Raw genomic sequence first — 23,467 nt, forward strand, 5'->3', positions numbered from 1 at the left:
GCTGCTTTATAACTCCTGGCTTAGTAACAGAGTGTGCTCGGTTCAAACCAGCTACATCCAGTTTTGCTCTGATTTATGTCCACGTGGAAAAATACCCAAGCAGTTGCTAAGTTTGGTTTTGATAAGTTTTGTTTCGTTAGGTTTTGGAACCTCCCTGCTAAGAGTATAAAAGAACTTGCTTTGAATGTGCTTTGCTCAAACTGCTCAATCACAGCCTTTGCCTGCATCACATTTGTGCCCAAAATACTCTGCCATTAAAAACTTCGAAGTGTTTGTCATATTTCAGGCCTCTGGAATCCAGAACCTGGAATTGGACGAACACGCGGAAAGACGCCAAAAGGCGTGCCTTCCAACAGAAGGCATAGGAAGCGTTTAGAGGCTGTTATTGCGGCAAAAGGAGGCTCTACTAAATAAGCCCCTCTCACACCGAAACACTCACAGGGTTCCGAGCTGGAGGTTCCTGGTTATCGGCCCATTCGTTTGCGTTCAGACCGAGGGACAGCGGAGGGGGTGGCTTATTGAAATTGGACTGATGACGTGAGGCGGAGGGGTGGTGGTGGTGGGGTGCACTCCACTCTCCCTCTTGTCACGCAAAAGTTGATTGACAAGCAGGATGATGAACTAAAGAAGCTGCCACACACTGCATGAGAATGAAGCCTAATAAGCTTTTTCTTTATTTTCAGCTGTTAACTTCACACTGATATATTCATTTACATTATTCAAGTTGTGAAATCTGTAAACTTGAGAAGGTGGAAGTTTCTCGGATTCCATAAGGGTAAAACCATGATTTCCATTTCTCTTATTTTTTTTCCCCTTTCCCCTTTCTCGTCAGTCTCGCTCAGCCACACCACGTTCTCTCTTTCTCACACATAACACAATGCTTTAACTAAGAACACATCCCTTCAAAACAGAAAACAAATGTAAATAAATGAATACCCTAAATACTAAATAACATGTTACACAATCTATCAAAACTACGAGTCGCTGTTAGCGCGAACACTTTCCCAATCTCAGCGTGCTTTGTGACTGTAAGCCAGCTAGAAGTACACGATGAAAAGGACCATCTGCACGAAAGCAATTGCCGGCAGTAGCTGTGTGTTCTTTTCAGGAGCTTCCATCGTGGAGAGGACACTTGGCGGGACGGGGGCAGCCAGTGGGAGCAATTTTTGTGTGTTCCACTTTGAGATGCAGAACTTTCAGGGCAGTCCATGCCACAGACTTGGCTTTGGCGGTCTGCTGTCGAAAGTCTGCTTCCGTGTAATCTTGCTGCGTGTTTCGGGTTTTCCATGATCCAACGCCAGTTTGCTTCAGCAACGAGAAGTAGAAGGGGGGAGAAGTTGCATTGACAACGCGTTTGCCGATGCCCGCTTTCGGCTGGCGTTTCAGCGTCTCTCGGCATGTTGTTTTTGACAAAAAGCTATAAAAAAAGAATACACGGACTGGGCACTAAATGTAGCGGATTTCTGATCCAGATCACCGGGAAGTAAATCTCCTTCAGTCTGTGTTCTGCCCGTGTATTTTTTTTTCCATTTAAAACTCCGCATCACAAACGCACGAGCTCATGGTGAGCATTCCAGTCAGCAACTTGCCTTTTCTCGTAGTTGAAGCAAATTGGAGTTGGATGTCCTCTTCTCTGTTAGTACGCAGAAGAGTCTGTTTTAGAGCACCCATCCACCTATCAATTTTCTCAATGATTCAATGATTTCAAAATATTAAACTGGCCAGAGTGAACACATACAGTACACCCCGAGTTCAACCAACCATATCAGCCTGAGTTAGCATAGCACGCCCCCCTCAAGCTACCCAGGTACGCAAGCTCCATACCTGCGTTTCAGAAATCCATTTCTATCGTGTGTTTTAATTCACTTTAAAAAAGGTAGAGAATGACCACTCTACAGAAGCACAGGACACAAGGATTGTCACAGCCAAATGGCCGAGCTTGCTTGACCTGCATAGGGCTGCCCAGCATCCCTGCTCTGCAAATAGCTTATAAGTGATAGAACATTGTGATTTTCTAGGAAGATTATACATATAATACATTTACATTATATACAATAGCAGTTTCTCAAACATTGTGAGAATATCAATAACATGATTGCTGTCTTCACATAAAAGGATATCACAATGAACCTAGAACAATAACAATATGACAGTTTCATCATAATGTGTGTATCAAACTGGTAGCCCTTTTACTCAGTACTAAAGAAGCAGCTCTCAGTTTCAAAGGCCTGGTGATCCCTGTATTAGATATTTGTTCTGATAGAATAGAAGCAACTAATACAAAGAAGGAATACTGCGATATAGTACTAACCTTGATGGAGCACTGGCTTTGGCTGATGCTTGTCTCTGGGAAATGTATGGGTATTGCCTAATGTCAAGTTTGTCCTCAATGGCATCCTGTAGAAATACAAGGTCAGCATCTTGACTGTCTGTTCTCAGCCATGCAAAAGTTTCCATCACCATCATGGCTGTTCCGCTGAAACACTGTGTGCAACGATTCATCAGGATTCGTTGCTCCCTTGGCTGATACTTTCATGATCATTTTTCAAATAAATTAAATTCATTGATTTATTTATGATTCTTTACACATTAAAATGCAGTAAGGGATTGTAACACAGTAAGTGAAGCTTACTTCTAAAAGAATGAAATGACCCACTCTAATTACGTAGTATATGTCCGATACAATTCACAATCAGAAGGGTCGACCCAAGCCAATGTGGAGCAAGACTTGATATGCTGCCCCCTCGGGAAAATTGCAGTAGTGCAGTTGTGAACCGCTCTGGAAAAACAGTTCATATCGGCGCATAATGCTTTGCCTAAATGACAAATACAAATTGCGTGGACAAAAACAGCGAGTTTAATATTTCTCTAAGAATACCCTCCTAGGATCTGTTTTTATTTCTTAGCATAATGATGGTGAAATTTGTAGTCAAAGTGAAAGAAAATGAGGTATTTGTAGAGGATGCCCATTGGTGCTAACATGTTTTTACCCGACTAACAAGCTTACACATCCCAGTAATGCTGTATCCTAATAAGCCGGAGATCCCTCTTCCAAACCATCATTTCACAAATGCTGTACATAAAAGTTGAAAATACATTATAATGTTACCTTTCAGGATGAAATCAGACAGACTACGTTCAGCTGTGTGGTTTAAATGTTGCAGCAGATTATTATTAGATTATTATCATTAAATTTCCAATTTTCATTTTCTAAATTTCAGTATAGCTGTAACAAATATATTTGCTGTCAAATTAAATATGTTGCTGAATAAAGAAGCACACTTATATTTGGCTTAGATTATGTTTTTGTTTTGTTTTGTTTCTGCAAACATTTGCAATGGGGGTCCTTGGAAAATATGCTTTCCTTAAGGGGTCCCTGACTCCAAAATTTTGAGAACTCCTGCCCTAGGGTACTGGCTGCTATGGAACCTCGAAAGATGTATATGTCAGATGTATATGCTGTAACTTTGTCAATCTTTGAGATCTATGCATGTACTATAAATATTTTTCGCGAGTTAAGTGTAGAATTAGAAAATATATATGAAAAACTCAATTTTATTTTATTTTTCCTGAGACAATCACAAATGGGGGAAAAAATCAGGACATTTAGGCACCCATTGCAACTTTGACAATGTGTTATGGACAAACACAGCATGAGCGGCTTTTTGTTTGCATTGTTCATAGTAAAGACTCGATTCATTTGTGAACGTTCAACCTCTAGGATTTTCATAATTAAAGACAGTTCTCTATATCACTCTTCTGTTTTAAGAACAGATTCATATTGCACTAAATGCATGCACCTCAATGAGATCCTTAATGAGAGGAGTCCATCTTGAGAGTTGGTAGGTATGCTCACTGATTCGCTCCTTACGGTCAGGCTTTTTGGTTTTCTTGGAAGCGGCCTGCAATGAATCATATTAATTTGTTTAACTTTCAATTTGTAACATTGTCACAACTGTAGAATTATGATTGTTATTGCAAACCCCATTCCACTGAAGCTGGTAAGTTTATCGAGTAGGCATCTTAAAGAAGTGACGCAAATTGTCGTTAATAACGTGAAAAACGCAAACATGCTAATATATTTCATTGCTATACTGATGATACCCAACTATACATGCCTTTAGAAATAACAGAGCCGCGCTGTAACCTGGAGACCTGCCTTGCCGAGATTAAACAATGGATGTCTTACTATTTTCTAATTCTCAACCCCAGTAAAACAGAGGTATTGATTATTGGCCCTGCTCATCATCAGCACTTGTTTAAGAATAAAAATTGAACCTGGAAAATTGTACTATTGCCCAAAGTGGATTCCCCAAAAACCTCTGCGTGATGTTTGCCTCAATTCTCTCTTTTCAAACACAAATTGAGGACATAAGAACGGCGTTTTTTCACCTTCGCAATATTGCTAAAATCCGCCCTATTCTGTCTCCTAGCGATGCTGGAACATTAATTCGTGCATTTCTTATGTCATGCCTTGACTATAGTAACGTTTTGTTTTCTGGGCTTCCCATGTCCTGCATTTAAAGTCCGCAGTCTGTACAAAATGCAGCAGTGAGACTCTTGACAAGGACGAAAAAGTTCGATCATATTACTCCGGAATCAAGAGTTTTTCCATTCGTGCGTGAGTACTCTGGAATGCCCTACCTATGGAAGTTCGTGCAGCCACCTCAGTAGAAATCTTTAAATCCCGACTAAAAACACATTTATATGTGCAAGCACTGACTAAATGGATCTGTCTGATTAAAGCTGTCCTCTTCTTTTTCCTGCCCCCTTGTCCCGGTTTGGAGAGGGGAGCTAGATGGTGAGAAATAATTTGAACGGCCCCATCCAACCCTGCGCTGATCGACCACCTGCAGCACTTTTTTTTTTTTGGATGGACCACCTGGCTTTCTGGTTTCTGCCCAATGGCTTCGCCTGCTGTCAAGACATCTTTGCACTGGACGTTTCCTGCCTAATATTGCACTATGTGTTTATCTGTACAGCTAGCCCCTGGTTTATGAGATTAATTCGTTCCGCGGTTGGGATCATAATACAAATTCGCCGTATAGCGGGCAATCCAGACCTATGTTAATTAGCCAATGCGTGTAAAACCCCAGGTAAAAACATAAAAATTGAATATACATATTAAAAATTGTATGTAGTAGAGTAAGTGCTACTTTTATATACCGGTAATTTACATGCATACAATTAAATAACATCATAAATAAAAAATATATAAAGGATTTATTTACCTTTTAGTGACACTTGTTATGGCCATATTCCCTAGTAAGGGTAGCCTAGGCTAGGCTATCTTAGCTTTCTTCGTATTTCTTGATCATCTCCAGCTTTGTTTCCATATACATCATCTTCTTACTTCTCTCTTTAATATCACTTGCAATCTTGGGACTCATAGATAACCAATTCAAGTTTGAATTCAGCACTAAAATGAATAATAAATATGATATTGAAAGTACTCTCACACAAGATCAAGTTTTTAGGCAGCTATCTTTGTGAACCTGTGCGCTGACCAATAGCAGACCAGCATCTTCGTGACTTCATCACACTGACCAATAGTAGACCAGTAACTTAGGGAGTCGAGATACCGACCAATAGCAGACCAGCATTGTAGTGACGCACTGCAACGGAGGCAGTTTGACGACAACAGAAAATAAGAGCAATGACCTAAAAACGCCTCAAGAGGGAGGCAAAACAACAAACACAACGAGCCCCATAGGTCATGACAGTTGTTGATTTTAATCGTAAAGCGGGATAAATGCCTTAAAGAGGAGACAAGAAAAACTCAGTATTCCACATCGTAACGTGAAAAAAACATAAGCCAGGGTCGCATTAATCCAGGGTTCAATGTGTGTGTGTGTGTGTGTGTGTGTGTGTGTATATATATATATATATATATATATATATATATATATATATATATATATATATATATATATATATAAAAACAACCACTGTATTTTCTGCACTATAAGGCGCACCTAAAAGCCTTAATATTTTTTAAAAGCTGATAGTGCGTCTTATAATCCGGTGCGCCTGATATATGGGTCAATATTGAGAAGGTTGGTCAAATTGACATTGAGTAATTATGCCATTGAGAGTTTAGAGTTATTATTTGAGTTATTATTATTACTTTGTAATAATGAAGATTACTTTATTACTATATATATATATATATATATATATATATATATATATATATATATATATATATATATATATATATATATATATATATATATATATATATAAAAATCTAATTTTATTTGTATAGGTCTAAATCACCGAAGTCTCAAAGGGCTTCAAGGGGAAAAGAAGTCACATTGAAACTTCTCTCTGGGGATAAAGTCACCAAGGTAGTTAAAACACTCCTCTGTGACAAGTCCCCTTAGGTGGCTCTGGATGTTCAGGTTGACACACTTCTACAACTTAGAATGGACATCGTGGACAGTGCCACTTGTTTGACAACATTTTTCAAAAGAGGAGCCAACTATAATGGGATCACACTTCTGAGTCTCCTTGGTAAGAGCTATTCAAGGGTGCTGAAGAGGAGCCGTCAGGAAGTCAAAATCCAGATTCAAGAGCTGTGTGTTTTTTTAACCTGGCTGTGGAATAGTAGCAGGTAGCAGTAGCGCTTCCTACTGCGGTAAGAGCTTAGTTAGTGAGCAGCACTCTGCACACAAGCAGACTGCACACTGCTATGTATTGAAAAATAAAGTTTGTACCCAAGAAGAGGTCAATCTCCTTTCTACTGTTAGGAGATCACTGAGCATGGGAAAGAAAGATAGGGGAGGTTTTAATAAACACTTTTCATACACTTGGGTTGGCGGGGGTGTTTGGGCAGATAAAACAAGGTGAACATATAGACTGAGGCTGGCCTGTTAAGATAAAATGCAATGTGGGAGTGGGAGGGGTGGTAGTGCTCTGTGCTGCTGCAGGAGCTTAGTGAGCAATGTTCTCTGTGCACAAGCACACTCTGCTTCTTTGTTTCTGTTTTTACTTGCATGTAACACAACTTCATTTGAATTGTATTTTTTTTTTTTATCATAACAGTTTTTCTTTCAATCTTAATGGGGCATCCTGCAATTTCTCATGTATTTAAATCAGAAAAGCACTACTGTCCACATTTTTTTATTGAACAAATTCTTCCATATACTTAAGACCGAAACCAAGACGGGAAAAATTGCTGCACCTTAAAAGTACTCAACAAGGGCAGTAAAGGGAAAATACAGAAGGATTACGTGTTCATACGTTTGAATTTTATAACACAGTGTACCTCAGAGATGATAGGCACACCCATGTGTGCCATGTTGGAAATTATATCACTGTCCTCTGGTGGGATGCTGGCATGCTGAAGCAATTTACATAAGTTTTCTTCAGTCACACCTGAAACATACGCACACACATGTACAGTCAATAAAAACGACATAACAATATGAGAAAATAGACTTTCAGAATCAAACAGTAGTGTCTATTTGCTGGTGAGAAAAAAAATGGGAAGTCACAGTGGTCCAAACTTTCTATAATACAGTAGATGAACATATACAGTGGTGGGAATAATAATTTAATTCCTGTGAATTTGTTAATAAACTCACAAAGAAATTAGCAGTCTCTGTTATAGTTTTTTAAAATTGGTTAACAAGTCTCAGATTATAATGATGAATTAATGACTTTATGTACTATGTGTGCAGAGGTTGGCAGACCGTACGGCACTGTCTTGTCGGTCCATCACTCACGGACAACCGTTTTACTGACAGATTAATGAATGATGAGAACACTTAAAAATGTTTTTTGTCCGTCATAATCATCAAGATAAACATTCCGTCAAATGTTTGACATTCCTCTTTTGCTGACAAAATAACCAACTGTTATACCTGTTTGTCGGCTGTGTTGCTTGCTTCCTTTGATTTTAATATGGAATCACTTTGCGCTTTGTAAGAAATAAGTATGCGCACTTATGAACTCCACCGAATATGGTATAAGATGCTAATTAAAACAATTCGGGGGCTTTCGGTCACCTCCCTCTCTTGTGGCTCACCATACACCATGAGAGAACTGAAATTCTTGATTGATATTTAATATATCCAGTAAAATAGTTAGCGCACACCAAGTCTTAAACATTTACAAGCTCACATTATTATTCGCAGCTGAAAACCTTTTAAAAATTCCATCAGGTTTGTGTTCATCCAGACATTTGCGGTCATAGCTCCTTAAATATGCCGGCAGAAGAAGAAGGAGTCGGAGACGAAGAAGTAGAAGTAGCGGAAGACCAAAACATTTACCTACACATTTTCGATTGTAGCGCGTTAGCACGCCAACATTAGCCAACTTGTATCATATAGTAACCCCGATGAGACAGACCTGTCGTCTCCAACAGAAAATGACACATTTTTCAAATGGCACATTTTTCAAATGGCCATAACCGATAATCGGATAAACGGATTCTGAAAGCAGAGAAGCTGTGCTTTCCATCAATACATACAACGTGGAGTATGTGTCAGTGGATTATTTGAGGGGTACATAATTTTTGGGGGGAGTGTTGTTAGTGTAAATAATATTTTTATGGATTCTTTATTTAATTTTACAGTTCAGAAGTGTTTTTTCTGGGGTTGTTTTCATCATCAAATTTGCATTGTTGCATTGTCTTTTGTTCATCTTTTTCTTCAAGCACACTACTTTTTTTTTGCCATCGGTCAATTATTTTGTAAATAATGATGTAAATACTGGGTAAATGCTGAGGAGATCCACCAGGAAGAGGAAATTCCCAGGGAAATTTGTACAGGGTTCAGCATAGAATCCACAAGAGGAGATGGGCGTTGAAAAGCATTATAAAAGGAATAAAAGAATAATCTTCTTCAATAACTGTAATCATAATGAGACAATTGACTCTTTCCCACCATTACTCAATGCATTTTATGGTGTGACCACTGAGCAAGACATCACAACAAATCTGCTGGGCTCCCCTGCAAAAATTCGTGCTGTGTCATTAAAAATGTGTTTCTGCAAAGAACCAACAGACTGACGATTACAGTTGGGTTTGGCTTTAAAAAATGGCAGACCGACAATAACTGAAGGGAGGCGGGGGAACTGGCGACTGTTGGACCAGAAAAAAAAAAAAATCTAAGATGCCAACATACGTATACATACATACATACATACAAACATACGTACGTACGTACGTACGTATGTATGTATGTATGTGTGTACAGTATGTATGTATGTATGTATGTATGTATGTATGTATGTATGTATGTATGTATGTATGTATGTATGTATGTATGTGTGTACAGTATGTATGTATGTACGACTATAATACAAAAAGAAACAACAATGAGTAGAGATATCTGACCATTCTTGAGAAAGATGTAAAGCAGAATGATGCGAATCTTGTCAGAGACACTGACATTGGTATCCAGTAAGATCGGTACAATAAGCCTCATGGGATCTTTTATCTTCTCGCCCTCTGCATCGGTACCCATCGCAAGGTCCTTTCAGAAATGAAGAAAGAGATCGGGTTATTTTACACAAGCTTGCTTCTTTTAAAACAGCCAATCAAAACTTGTTTTCATTGTAGGCTACAATGTAGTTATGGTTCCACTCCCAGGTCAACTCAGAATATCAACTCAAATATAATAGTAAATATCAAGAGTAGAGGTATGCCAAAAAATATATATATATTCTATTTAATAATATAATATAATCTATTTGGAAGGAAGGCGGCTATCGTTTTAATCTAGTTAATACAACGACACCACAACTATCCTCGCTCTCTCGCACAGGCATGTGAATGAAATGAGCTTGTCATGTACAAATATTCATACAGATTAGAAAACAAATGGTCTGTAATCAACATAAACTTCAGCATGTTCATAAAACAACATTAAATAAAACAAAACGAGATAAAATATAAAACTATGCATGGACACTGTGAATTAATTCATGCACACATATTACTCACAGACATACAGTATGTATGTATGTATGTATGTATGTATGTATGTATGTATGTATGTATGTATGTATGTATGTATGTAAGTTTGTACACTTTCTCTTTTCTTGTCGCTCCAGCTGAGGTCCAATTCGAATCGAGTCAACAGTCAACAGAAAAAAAGGTCTCTACTGTCCCAAATAATTTGTTACACTCATAACTAATAATGCTCCCAACATGTTCACAGATGAACAAACTGTCATGTTTCATGTTTTGCCCATACAGTACTAATAATTACATAACATAAATATATGATATTATTATGATATATCATAATTTAGCTGCTCACTTGAAAAAGTTCATATCTTCATGTCCTGTCATAGATGTACTGAGAAATATTATATTATACATATAATATTTTTCATTTGGGCAACAGTTTTTCCACATAATATAAAAGTATCTTGCTCTTCCTTTTTTGTTCATCTTATTTTATTCAAAGACTAGCAGTTGTCCACAGGTTATTTTGTGGAAAAAGTTATGTTACTTAAATGTCAAAACAATAAAGAGTAAAAAAAAATGACACTGTCTCCCTGTTATTCTGTCTTTTAAAGCACACTGAAGTATGATGATTCTTTGCACATCTATATTTTACATTATCTTTATATTATACTTCATTCAAAATGCGCCGAGGCACTGCCTTTTCAAAGTTCTTTTCCTTTGGGCATCCGTAGCAAAAAGTTGATGGCCAAACATGTCAGCCTCTTGTTAGGCACATTGCAACCTATGTAATATAATTAGAGATCACAAGAACTACAATTATATTTTTAAAAAAGTATGTTTTTATGTACAGTTTATATTTTTTATGACATTACACTCTCAAATACAATAATAATTAAAAAAAAAAAAAAAAAACATTCTAAAAAATCCCGCTGAACCAAACATCATGAATGTAATCTGTTGGCATTGGAGTCTAGTGATAGCCCATTAATCTTCAACAGGTGAATGTCCATTGTCTTCTGCTCTTTTCTGGTCATATCTGAAGATATACATAATTAAAATGTTTAAATAAAACTCCATTACCTGTTCCACACGGCAGAGTTTGTCAACAGTCCCCTGGTAGCGGGTCATGCAATCTTCAGCCAGGTGAAGATGGGTTGAATACTTAGAGGGGAAAGAAGATAATTCAAAATTATTCATGAAGATTAAATAAGCAAATGGGTTTTGCTGTTTGGGAAAAATATACAGTAGCTACAAACATTTGAATGTTGAAATCATGGATAAAAATGCAACATGTATCTTACTTTGAGGTAGGGGGTAATTCGAACACAATTCGACGAGAATGTAGTGTTCTTACTTTGCTTAGTTCCTTTTGATACTGAGGCATTTTCTTCAGCATCTGAGACAGTTCCTTCATTGTGGTCTGAAAGACAATAGTGACATAATGAGTGATTAAATATACCATATACTGTACATTCTTTTATTGACCTCCTTGTTGGTTACTATGTGTATTACTTTGGAGTCTTTTATCAAATATGACAAGGCTATACTTTAAACTCATTGCCATTTCAAGGAAAGGGGTTCCTGAAATATATTTTCACTTCTGATATGATGCCAATTTTGCAACCTACAGTAGGTGAGTGTTACTGTCCAATATGGATCAAATTCCAGAGTGAATTATACATGTTTTTATTTATTTATTTCTTGTTAATGAGTTTGTCATGCTTTGAAATTAACTGGACTGGGTTGGAATGGACTCCTTGTATTTAAGTGGCATTGCCAGTTCCAAAACTGTTTTTTGGCTGATATTGGATATACAGGGTGTTCCAAAATGGTTGACCCCATTTTAAATGCCCATATCTCTGAAACTACTCGATGGATCTTGATGAAACTAAAGACACTTTATGTTGAAGGTCATAAGTTTTATTATTTACTTAAATTTACAAAGTACAAATATTTGTTGATTCTATGACAGGTTTTCAGAAATGTTCAATATGAGAGCCGTCTATGACGCACACGTCATCGATATTTGAGCTTGTGCCAAACGAGCTGCAGCTTGTAGGTTTAATTTGCAATTGTTTCCTCAGAATCCGCCAAATTGTTGTTTGTGGAATGTGGGTTTTCACACTTGCTCTTCTAACACTCTTCCGAGGACTACGCAGGAAGGCTTCACAAACCTGCTCCACTGTCTCTATTGATGGTGATTTACAGTAGGTATGCATAAGCAGCCCTTTTCTTTAAATTTATGGTACCAAGTCCTAATTTGTTTTGTAGTTGGTGCCTTCTTTGCAAAATTTGTGAAGAGGGCACCCTGCACTGTCTTTGGTGACTGAGTCCGAGCATACTCTAACACGCAAAATGCCTTTTCTTTTGAAGTGAACGGCATTTTTTAACCTGAAAAGGCAGAACTGCCAAACGTTACACACAAAAACATGAAACGTTTCTCCACAAGCTGTCAAAATTTGAGGTCATTCCAATAAAAATTGTCAAAATTTTGGCCGATGAAAAGGGGTCAAATATTTTGGAACACCCTGTACAGTGAACCCTCGTTACTTTGCGATTCTACTATCGCAGATTCGCCACATCGCAGATTTTTTTTTCCATTCACCACATCACGGATTTTTTCCCATTTTGCGGATTCACAGCTTCAGGGATTTTTTTTTCATTTCATATGGAACTTTTGCAATAGCTAACAAGCGTGCTGCTCCCGTGAAGGCTTGTACTGAGCCTAAACGCCAACAAAAAATGATGATAATTGCTGAGAAGGTGATACTTCTCGAAGGGAGAAGTTATGTGGCCGTGGCCTGCCATTTGGGAGTGAACAAATCCACCGTTCGATACATTAAGGATGAGGTGAGCATTAGAAGACAGCTGCCATCCCCTTTTTGCAATTCAGCGAAGCGAGTTGTTACGGCTCGTAATAAAACGATCGTCCATATGGAAGCTGGTTTAACAATTTGGATTGGTGACTGCTGACGGAAGAAGGAAATAGTGAAGCCCTTTCTTTTGAAGTCTAGCGCAGCTACGGTCATATTAGTAGCGGCCCGTACATTGAATCTGTAAATGATCAAAGATGATGACAATGGAGAGCTTTACAAATCTAGGGAAGAGGTTTTCTAACGGTCTGGTCAACGTCGTCTTTGCCCCCTCTTGTCTCTGCCTCCTGCCTCCAAACTGTTGAAAATGTCTTACCTAGATTTTGTTTATAATAAAATGGTATTTAAAGTATAAACTCTCCATTATAATAATCTTTAATCATGTACAAATTAGACTTTAATTCAACATCCGAGCCACTGCTAATATGACCGCAGCTGCACGGACTTAAAAGGAAAAGGGGAACAGTTCTGTTGTAAATTCCTCGTTGCCGCGGGGTTGATGTGCATGAGGGTGGATTGCATCCGTGCATGTGTAAGCAGGGCAGGCCCTTTGTGCGCTATAGTTGGAGCGGGCATGTTACGCGGCGATGTTGAGCAGGGGCTTGTTTACATTGTGTTGATGGCGCGAGTTCTCTCGAAGTATTCGCCGTTGAAGAAAAAGTGGGCATTAATAGAACTTCGGTTCGGTTTATTGTTTTGGAGTTGCCATGTTTAGTTGTAAAATTGTAAGCAAAATAAAAGCCATGCTGTTGAGCAATATGAGTCTGACTGCTCTTTGATCTTCGCTGCTTTGTGGATGAGGTACTCCAGCGCAACCTACACAGTCTCTCTCTCTCTCTCCCCCCATCAAGTTCACTACTGTACAGTGTATAAGGTTTAATATTCGAAGATTTAAGTAAATATGTGTACTGCAGTAATATTTGTCTTTAAACAATTTGTATAGCATGAAGACTTCATGTTTAAAAAAAATCCCCCCAAATTGTTTTGTTTATCTATTTTTTTATGTGAAAAGTGGGGGCGCTACTTTGTGGATTTTCAGCTATCGCAGCCGGAACCTATCTACCGAGATAAACGAGGGTTCACTGTACAGTGATACTTCATTACTTCGCGCTTCGCCAATCACGCCCTCAGTCCATCGTGGATTTTTTGGGAGGAGAGAAAAAATTATATTGCAGAGAGAGGTGCCAGATAGGCAAGTTATCGATAAATACACTTGTCACTGGCACTCCTTGGAAGTCTGTAAGATAAACTGGCTGATTTAATAGTGCAACAGCTTTGCTGTATGTATTCTAATTGCTACTTTTCCGGCTGATTCATTAGTACAACAGCTTTGCTTCATGTACTCTAACTATTATTTTTTCAGACACCACAGCGCCTCCTTATCTCATATGTGTGTGTGTGTGTTAAAAACAATGTCAAGGTCAAGGCCTGAATCGCAAGTTACCTGCAAGTTCTGCCACGGTGCACAATGCTCATGTTGTGTGACGGTTGGAATGTGAGACCCCCACACCTCAGTAACAGTTTTTTAATAAAAAGACTGCAGTCCGAAAGCTCGGAGAGAGAGAGAGAGAAAAGAGAGAAGGCAAAAAGCAAAGATAAAGAGCGATTTGAAGATCAGTTGAGAGTGTTGAGTATGTGGGAGGAACAGAGTGTGAGGAGACTTGAAGATATGAAGGAAAAAAAAAAAGACGGAAAGACAAAGAGCTGGCGAAGCTACGGTTGCTGCCCTTGGCATCAAGCCAGATGAAGAAACAACTGTAATGGCTCAAAGACAACTAGCAGGAAGTGTTCCACCGACAGCTCAACAGCAAGTGAAGACCAAAGGAGGAAGTGAGGTGCCAGCGGACAAAGCCCCACCTCCACACCAAGTAATAGGAGGGAAGCCGATTGCCGACACAACAATAAATTTCACGCCTCTCTCTCCACAAAACCACACCCGCTCCAGAGGTCCACCTACTGCTGCCAGCATTTACCCCACCCTTCAACATTGGCAACAACAACCAACTATGGAGGCACAGCTCCCTCTAGTGAACAAAGGAGAGAATACACCACCAGCTGAAACATTTCCAATGTATGCTGTGGCAAATCCGAGATATGGCATAGACAATGACAACAGACCAACAATATTGGTGCCTAGATCATGGACTCCAACTGAGTGTGCTGATGTGTGCAAAGACCTTGGAGATCCAGAAGCCACTCCCATTAAAAGGTGCACAAACTTCCGGGACCTCTGAAGTTCATACCATCTAAATGGCGTTGAAGTTGAAACTGCATTCAAGCTCTCTTTAAAACACAAGTGGGGACAAGTAAAAGGGGACTTCAACCCAAAACTCCGAAATGGAGCACCCCTGCCCTACAATGATCCGGTCTTGGACCAACAAGCCAATGGCGTTCTAGACAGAGTAGTTAGAGCTTTTCAGAAACCACCCGACTACAGTAAAATCAGGCAATGCAGGCAAAAACCAGATGAGTCAGTGGACTTCAAGAAGACCAGAATGATAATGGCCCATACCAAAGTCAATTAAAACAGTGCCTGATGGACGGCTTCCAACCTCAGATCAGTGGGTTCATCCAAAAACACTGTGTCACCCACCGAGCCCTAAGGACCACAGAGCTCATGGATTGGGCTGTCCATGCTGAAGAAATTCAACAAAGGAAGAAAGCAACCAAAACTGCAGCAAGCATTCATGCCATCACTGAAGCAATGGTTTCAGCCACCTTGAACGCAACTACAGCCGACACCTACTTCCAGGAGAGAGGTCAATGGAGAGGAAGAGGATGAGGCAGAGGCTGGAGAGGAAGAAACCCCGTTTATCCAGCAAGAAGACCAACATCTGATGACATCTGTTACAATTGTGAGAGGTTTGGCCACTTCGCACAAGATTGCCCTGAACCTAGGAGACCGCCTCAATAGGGACCAGGCCAGCCAAGGGACCCACCACAAAATCCAAATTACAGACAATGACGCCAGGAGGAAGTCCACACAAGCGAAGTCAAGGAAGATTCATCTTCAGAAAAGGATGACCAAGATGAAGATGACGAAGATGAAGACTGCCTGTGAAGTTCTTGACTTGTCAGCCCTGGACTTCCCAAGCCAACATGATTCTACAAAGCCTTATAGATATTTAACATTGGGCCCAGAGAAAATAACAGTGAAGTTTTTGTGTGATTCAGGGGCCGACAAAACAGTGCTGGCCCAGCCAGTTAGAGGCGTGACACGAAGCAAGAAATTTATTTTCATAATAGGGGCAAGTGGAAGACCTCAAAAGCAACCATGGTCCCATCCGATACATATAGAAGATGAAGACGGGTCACAGATCAAAGTACCTGTCATCATGAGTAGTGCCTGCCCAGTCAACCTCCTAGGAAGATACCTGCTAACATCTTTTGAGACTCAGCTTGATAGTCACAGATGAAGATTTGAAACCAGCCAAATTAGAAGACCTCATGGACATTTGTGTCATCCAGGGACAGGGAGAACCAAGCATCTTCTACTCCCTGGACTTGATTGCGTCCGGTCCACAATCAGTGATCCATGAACTGTTCAATTTAGCAGAAATTATGTTCACAAAGGACCGTGGCATCCCCCAGAAACAATGGCCTCTCCACGTCACCCTGAAGTTCGACACACACGGACCAGCGTCACCTGACTGGGTCAAGAAGTTCTTCCGTCTAGGACCGCAGAGAATCACACTTAGATATGTGATCACGACTGAAAAAGGCCAAGCTTTTGCAGTGGTTAACGTATCACGACAAGTGGAGGAAGTATTCCTGCGATCAAAATACCACATATCCCTTTTTAGAACACAAGACATGTACTGGGAAGAGATGAACATACTGGCCACCAACATCCAATTCCCAGGACGCATCCAATGGAAGCCCACTGGGAAGGGATTTTACATGGTTGAAGTTGGGTCCTATGGAGAGGTCCGAGACAAAGAACTCCATTCGGTAACCACAGTGACGCCCGCTGAACATCTTGCATGACATAAAAAACCTGCTGGAATCTTCTACACAATGCAAGACTTTCCTGAAGTTCCAGTGAAATTATGGGCAACTTCCAAAACAGATGTGGGTCTCATGACCACAGCGACCCCAGTGCAAATTGAAGCAAACTCGACATATCGCCCAAGAGTAAGGCAATACCTATTGAAACCAGATGCTAGGGAAGGAATCAAACCGGTCATTGAAGGAATGGTGAAAGCCGGTATTCTGATCGAAGATGACTCAGCGGAGTGCAACACACCAATCTTCCCAGTTAAAAAGGCAGACTCCACAACATGGAGACTGATCCAAGACCTGAGGCAAGTCAATGCGGCTGTCAAGTCCAGAGCTCCTTGCGTATCCGACCCACACACTTTGCTAAATGAGTTGAGGCCAGAACAGAAAGTGTTTACAGTCATAGACTTGAGCAATGCATTTTTCTCTGTTCTATTACACCCAACAGCAAGAGGCTGGTTCGGATTTACCTTTAATGGAGTCAAATACACCTACACCAGATTGCCGCAAGGATTTTGAGACAGCCCGACCATCTTTTCAGCTGAAATCACACGCTGTGTCAATCTCCACCATTATCCACAAACCACACAAATCCTCATTTATGTGGACGACATTCTCATCGCAAGCCCGACAGAAAAAGAAAACCAAGAACAGGCGATCCGATTGTTCAAACACTTGGCTGACACAGGAAACATAGCCTCACTACCAAAACTCCAGTACTGCCAAAGGGAAGTCGTTTTCCTAGGCCACGAGATTTCCGGAAGTGGAAAGAGATTGACATCAAACAGAAAGATGGCGATCCAGGAAGCACCAAAGCCATATACCAAAAGGCAGATGATGGCTTTCCTTGGTCTGACCAATTACTCCAGATGCTGGATTCCAAATTATGCCCAGCTGACTCAACCGCTCCAAGACTTAATTTATGCCCAGGAAATGGAACTGAAGGCGACCATCACTTGGACAGAAGAAGCAGACAAGGCATTCGTAGATGTCAAGGACCAAATTGTGAATTCAGGAGTGATTGCCCTTCCTGATTACAGAAAAACGTTCATCCAAATGGCTGATTGCAAAGAAGGATTCATGACATCAGTGTTAGCTCAAGAACATGGACAGAAAATCTGACCCATCGGCTTTTACTCCAAAAAACTAGACCCAGTGGCATCAGCACTGCCAGCATGTGTCCAAGCTGTGTGTGCAGCCGCCATGGCAGTCCAAGCGCCAGCAGAAATAGTCTTGTTCCACTCGCTCACGTTGAAGGTCAGCCATGCAGTCGACATCTTGTTGACACAAACAAAGATGTCATTCCTTTCTCCAGCGAGGCACTTAGGTATAACAGCCACACTGTTATCCCAACTCCACCTGACTGTCGTCCGCTGCAACACACTCAACCCAGCCACACTGCTACCAACACCGGTAGATGGAGATCCTCATCGATGTGAAGACAGAACTGAGAAATGCTGTAAGCCACGCCCAGACCTGATCGACGTTCCACTTTCTGAAGGAGACATTGTATTTGTTGATGACTCATCCTCAAAGACACCTGACAGGAAAAATAACACCTGATATACAGTCGTTACACTAGAAAAGACACTTGCGTCTGAGAAGCTGCCTGGGAACTGGTCAGACCAAGCAGCAGAGATGGTCGCCCTAACGGAAGCTTGCAAGCTGTACAAAAGCAAACCAGTCACCATCTGGACAGATAGCCAATACGCCTATTCCACTCTCCACGTCTTCGCTGCTCAATGGGCAAGACGAGGAATGCAAACTTCTAGCAGCAAACCCGTTCGACATGCAGAACTGCTGAAAGACCTACTTGAAGCCATCATGTGGCCAAGCGCCGTCGCTGTGTGTAAATGCAAGGCACACACGAACAACGATGACCCTGTGTCCCAAGGCAACGCCAGGGCTGACATTGCTGCTAAAACTGCTGCACTCGCTACCTCGACTACCCTGGTCGCCCATGATGACCCCAACAATGAAGGGCAACAAGATCAACATCTCATCCTGCTCCAGGTCCTGGCCGACATGCAACACCACGCACCACCAACAGAGAAACAACAATGGACTAACGACGGAGCTGTACAAGATGGCCAGGGTCTCTACAATGTCGATGGCAAGCCCTGCCTTCCCCTGAGCCTTTTTCAAGCAGTTGCCAAATTGAGCCATGGGCAGAGCCATGTCTCAACAGGGGGGATGGTAGCGATAATAAAACAATCATTCCACCCCACAAAGGGCTTAATTACCTACTTAAAAATTTTTGGTAGTAGCCGTTTGATTTGTTGCAAACACAATTCGCAGGGTAACACCAGGCCTGCAAAGGGGCAAACATCCCCAAGGGACATATCCCTTCGAGATCCTCCACATTGATTTCATTGAATTAAACAGAAGCGGCCCTTACAAATATTGTTTGATAATTGTAGACTCGCTTTCAAAATGGGTTGAAATATTCCCAACCAAACAACCAGATGCGCTGACGGTGGCAAAAGCTATTTGCAAAAATATCATTCCTGATCATGGTATTCCAAGAGTTATTTGGAGTGACAATGGCACTCATTTCGTAAATCAGGTCATTGATAGAATGTCAGAGCATTTAGGCATAGATGTAAAACACCATTGTGCATACCATCCACAAAGTGCAGGACTGGTTGAGAGGACCAATGGCACTGTAAAATTAAGACTGAGAAAAACCATGGAAGAGACAGGGAAACCGTGGCCAGAGTGTCTACACCTGGTGAAGATGTACATGAGAATTACACCCACTGCAACAGGTGTAACACCGTTCGAGGCAGTCTATGGCAGACCATTCCATCTTCCGCTGTGGGAAGGACAATCAGTGCAAGATAAGGAAGACACACTCGACCCAATGACAGAATGGCTATGCAAATTGTTTAAAGAAAAACATGTTGTAAATTCAAATGATCTGCCGAGTATCCCTCTATCCTCCCCACAGGAACTGTTGAAGCCCGGTGACCTGGTCTTGATCAAAGTCATCAAACGAAAGTGCTGGTCCAGCCCAAAGTGGGACGGACCGTTCAGAATCCAACTGACCACCCCAACGGCCGTAAAAGTCGCTGAAGGAGACACGTGGATCCACCAGTCACATTGCCAGCGTGTTCCTGTCACCCCAGCTTCCGACAAGCAAGTGTAACCATGACGATCTAGTGTGGGCTCCACAAACTCTCTCCAATCGGACAAGGACAGCTTTTGAAAGTACCGGGTGCTGAGGACCCAGGTACCACCGGTGAGGACATGTGCTAGTAACCTCTGTCCCACACTCTTTCAGCCTTCAACTGCAATGAACTCTTTTAAGACTCTCACCACCCCAGGGGATGTCCAGGCCACAAGGCTACCGCCTCAAGCGAGGGGTAAAGGGGGAATTTTTCCTTATTAAGAAGGTTTTCGCCCGGTTCTGGCTCCCCGACCCTGTTGTAATGTGTTCATGATGATTGTTGATAAAGCCTGACGGAAGTCAACAATTTGATGTTTTCACATTGTTTTAAACTCACAACAGGGGGGAAATAAACTGGCTGATTTAATAGTGCAACAACTTTGCTTTATGTATTTTAATTGCTACTTTTCCGGCTGATTCATTAGTAAAACAGCTTTGCTTCATGTACTCTAACTATTACTTTTTCAGACACTACAGCGCCTCCTTATCTCATATGTGTGTGTGTGTTAAAAACAATGTCAAGGTCAAGGCCTGAATCGCAAGTTATCTGCAAGTTCTGCCATGGTGCACAATGCTCATGTTGTGTGACGGTTGGAATGTGAGACCCCCACACCTCAGTAACAGTTTTTTAATAAAAAGACTGCAGTCCGAAAGCTCGGAGAGAGAGAGAGAGAAGAGAGACTTTGCAACGAGGCTGACATGGTCACGCTCTCTTTCGAGCTCTCCCCACTGCAGTGGTAAAACTTATCTCTGACTCCTGTGTTGTTATTTACACCTCTCCTTGAGTCACTTGTGGGGTATCGAGCCCACTTCAAACCCAACAAATTCTAACTACTCCTGCAGTACACATATTTACTTGAATCTTGAATGATTAAACCTTATACCGTAAATGTACTGGTATGCCCTCTCGTTTGTCTTCCGTGTCTAGTCACGTGCCTATACGTTTAGCACTTCCTCGGACGTCTAACTAAAGCGAGTAACAAGAAGCTTACAGAACATGATTAAGTTTGCACTTTAAATTCCAATTTATTACAAAAGGCAAGAGGATCCAAAAGCTTGCTTTAGTCTCTCCTATAACCGCCTGTGTGCGCTCAGCTCAGCACGCATGCACACGTTACGAACGTGCTAGTAAGCAAATTGATTGACAGCTTGGTCTCTGGGAGCCGATCACGTGACTCGTACTTGTGCCGATAGCAAACGCACACACCTGCAACAGAGAAATGCACAGCTTTGGAAATCTGACTTTTACCTTGATTTCTTTTGTAATGAATTGAAATTTCAAGTGTATTGTGATGATATAAGAGGCTTCACTTTAATTTGATGTCTGGGCAGCTGCTCACGAGAGTTCAAAAGATGGGAAGTGGTAGCTACTGTTCAGTTAGTGTATAAGGTTTAATCATTTAAGATTTAAGTAGATATGTGTACAGTACTACAGTAATATTTGTCCTAAATAATATGCATAGAACTTTTCACATTTACAAAACTTAAAAAATACATACATATTGTGTAAAAAAAAAAAAAAAAAAAAAAAAAAATATATATATATATATATATATATATATATATATATATATATATATACATACAGTGGGCCCCCGTGTTACGAACTTAATCCATTCAGCGGCTACGCTCGTAGCTTGACGCAGCAGAGCGAAAATATCTGAACTAATACAATGGCTGGCATGTCAGATTGTTCGTAACACGAAAGGTATGCACGTAAGTGGGGGACAAAAAACTCCGTGGTGTGTATATATATATATATATATATATATATATATATATATATATATATATATATATATACATATATATATATATATATATTTTTTTTTATTTTTTTTATTTTTTTTTTTTGTGTGCGTGTGTGTGTGGGTCACATCCACTTATCGCGGGGGAATTCTGGGTTCCAATTAACCGTGAAAAATGAGAGATTACTGTATATCCAATACCAAAATCAGATATGGGCTCCCCCTGGGGGTGGGGGGTGTAACACTCCAGTCCTCAAGGGCCGCCATCCTGCATGTTTTCCAACTTTATCACTCAACCACACCTGATTCAAATGATTCGGATCATTTTCAAGCTCCTGCCGACCTTGCTAATAAGCTAATCATTTGAATCAGGTGTGTTGGGGAGAGAAAAATTGAAAACATGCTGGATACTGGCCCTGGAGGGCTGGAGTCCGACACCTACGATATAGGTGGCCAGTCAAGGCCCTCAAACGCACAGTTGAGCCAACATACTTATGAACTAGGGGAAACTATTGCCTGAGAATACTCAGAGAAGCATTCAATTAGAGGAAAAACATCCCATCCCTTATTTAAAACTTAAGACAACGTTTCAATCAGTGACTTTTTACTTCATTTTTTACACAATTATAAAATCTATGATTTCTATTACAAGCACACAAAAATGTCTTTGAAACTCCTCCAGCCGCATTGCTTACCAATACATAATTTTTCATTATTCTTTCATCTCCGTGTGAAAAAAAATATAAAAAATACTGCATGGCAGCCTAATGAAAAGAAAAAATTGTCAATGTACCTTTTCTCCTGTGTTCATTTTTTTGCTGGCAGAAAATTCTTTCAGGGAGCGAGTCACAGACCTATACAAAGAAGACAAAGACATCATAAATCATATGAGAAGATATGAAAATTAAAAATGTGTTTCCCCTGTTGTGTGTTGTGTTTTGTAGTGGGTGTATGCAACACTTCCACTTACGTTGAAACTTCTGCAATGTGTTTATGTCTCAAAGTCAACCACAGGTCATCATCTTCATCCAATAATACATCTTTTGTCCTAGTCTCTCCCATTCCACTGGTCTCAAACCTGGCACAAATTAAATAGAAATAGTATAGCTGAGTGAGAAACAAACACAATTTGTATAAGGAATACCGTTTTGCATAAAGTAGCAAAAACAGAATAAACTGAACTGAAGTTTATTCAGTCACATATTCTTGTGAATATGTACACAAGAATTTCTTGATTGGAGCTCTCAGCATTTCTTGAATTCCGTGGTGACAATGTTTGTCCCTACGGCATCCCAAACAGCCTTCACCCAGGAGGCAATCATCATGATGTCTGCCTTCTTCCTTTAACCACTACGTGTAAATTCCTGCACACCTGACACCATCCAGTTGCTCTACTGCTGTCTCACTTATTATTTGCTGTATGCTGGTCTACGTGTATGCATGCCATCATGCATGTGTGCTGCTATGTACCTGTAGACATCATTCTCAATCCCTAGCAGGTCATAAGCCATTGCCTGAAGAGTGAGCTCATGTAGAAGAGGTGACACGGGATCAAATCCTCGGTCCAGGATAATGAGTTGACTACGACACTTATCTGGTCCCTGGAGAAATCCAGCACAGAAACAAACATTGTAAAGGGATTTTGGTTCATTAGCAGTGTAAAATCATTTTAAAACAATGTCAGAACCAATAATTTTGCAGAACCCACCCCTGCACTTCAAAAGGCCATTAGTGTACTATGTACTGTATTATAGGT

General features: G+C 40.6%; 1 protein-coding gene across 2 annotated transcripts in view; it reads right to left on the bottom strand.

Moving 5' to 3' along the window:
- stxbp1b (syntaxin binding protein 1b) overlaps window positions 1–23,467 on the bottom strand; it is a 64,427-nt gene that overhangs the window by 9,000 nt on the left and 31,960 nt on the right. For both annotated transcript variants that reach the window (XM_088428440.1, XM_088428363.1), the window contains exons 9-17: window positions 23,182–23,312; window positions 22,682–22,789; window positions 22,505–22,565; window positions 11,277–11,342; window positions 11,003–11,083; window positions 9,344–9,482; window positions 7,271–7,380; window positions 3,801–3,902; window positions 2,312–2,397 (exon numbers count right to left, since the gene is read on the bottom strand). In XM_088428440.1, coding sequence (XP_088284566.1) covers window positions 2,312–2,397; window positions 3,801–3,902; window positions 7,271–7,380; window positions 9,344–9,482; window positions 11,003–11,083; window positions 11,277–11,342; window positions 22,505–22,565; window positions 22,682–22,789; window positions 23,182–23,312 — 884 coding nt within the window. The remainder of the gene's footprint in view (window positions 1–2,311; window positions 2,398–3,800; window positions 3,903–7,270; window positions 7,381–9,343; window positions 9,483–11,002; window positions 11,084–11,276; window positions 11,343–22,504; window positions 22,566–22,681; window positions 22,790–23,181; window positions 23,313–23,467) is intronic.

Source organism: Hippichthys cyanospilos, chromosome 1, assembly GCF_059441005.1.
Source record: "Hippichthys cyanospilos isolate Australia breed blue-spotted pipefish chromosome 1, RoL_Hcya_1.0, whole genome shotgun sequence".
Lineage (NCBI taxonomy): Eukaryota > Metazoa > Chordata > Actinopteri > Syngnathiformes > Syngnathidae > Hippichthys > Hippichthys cyanospilos.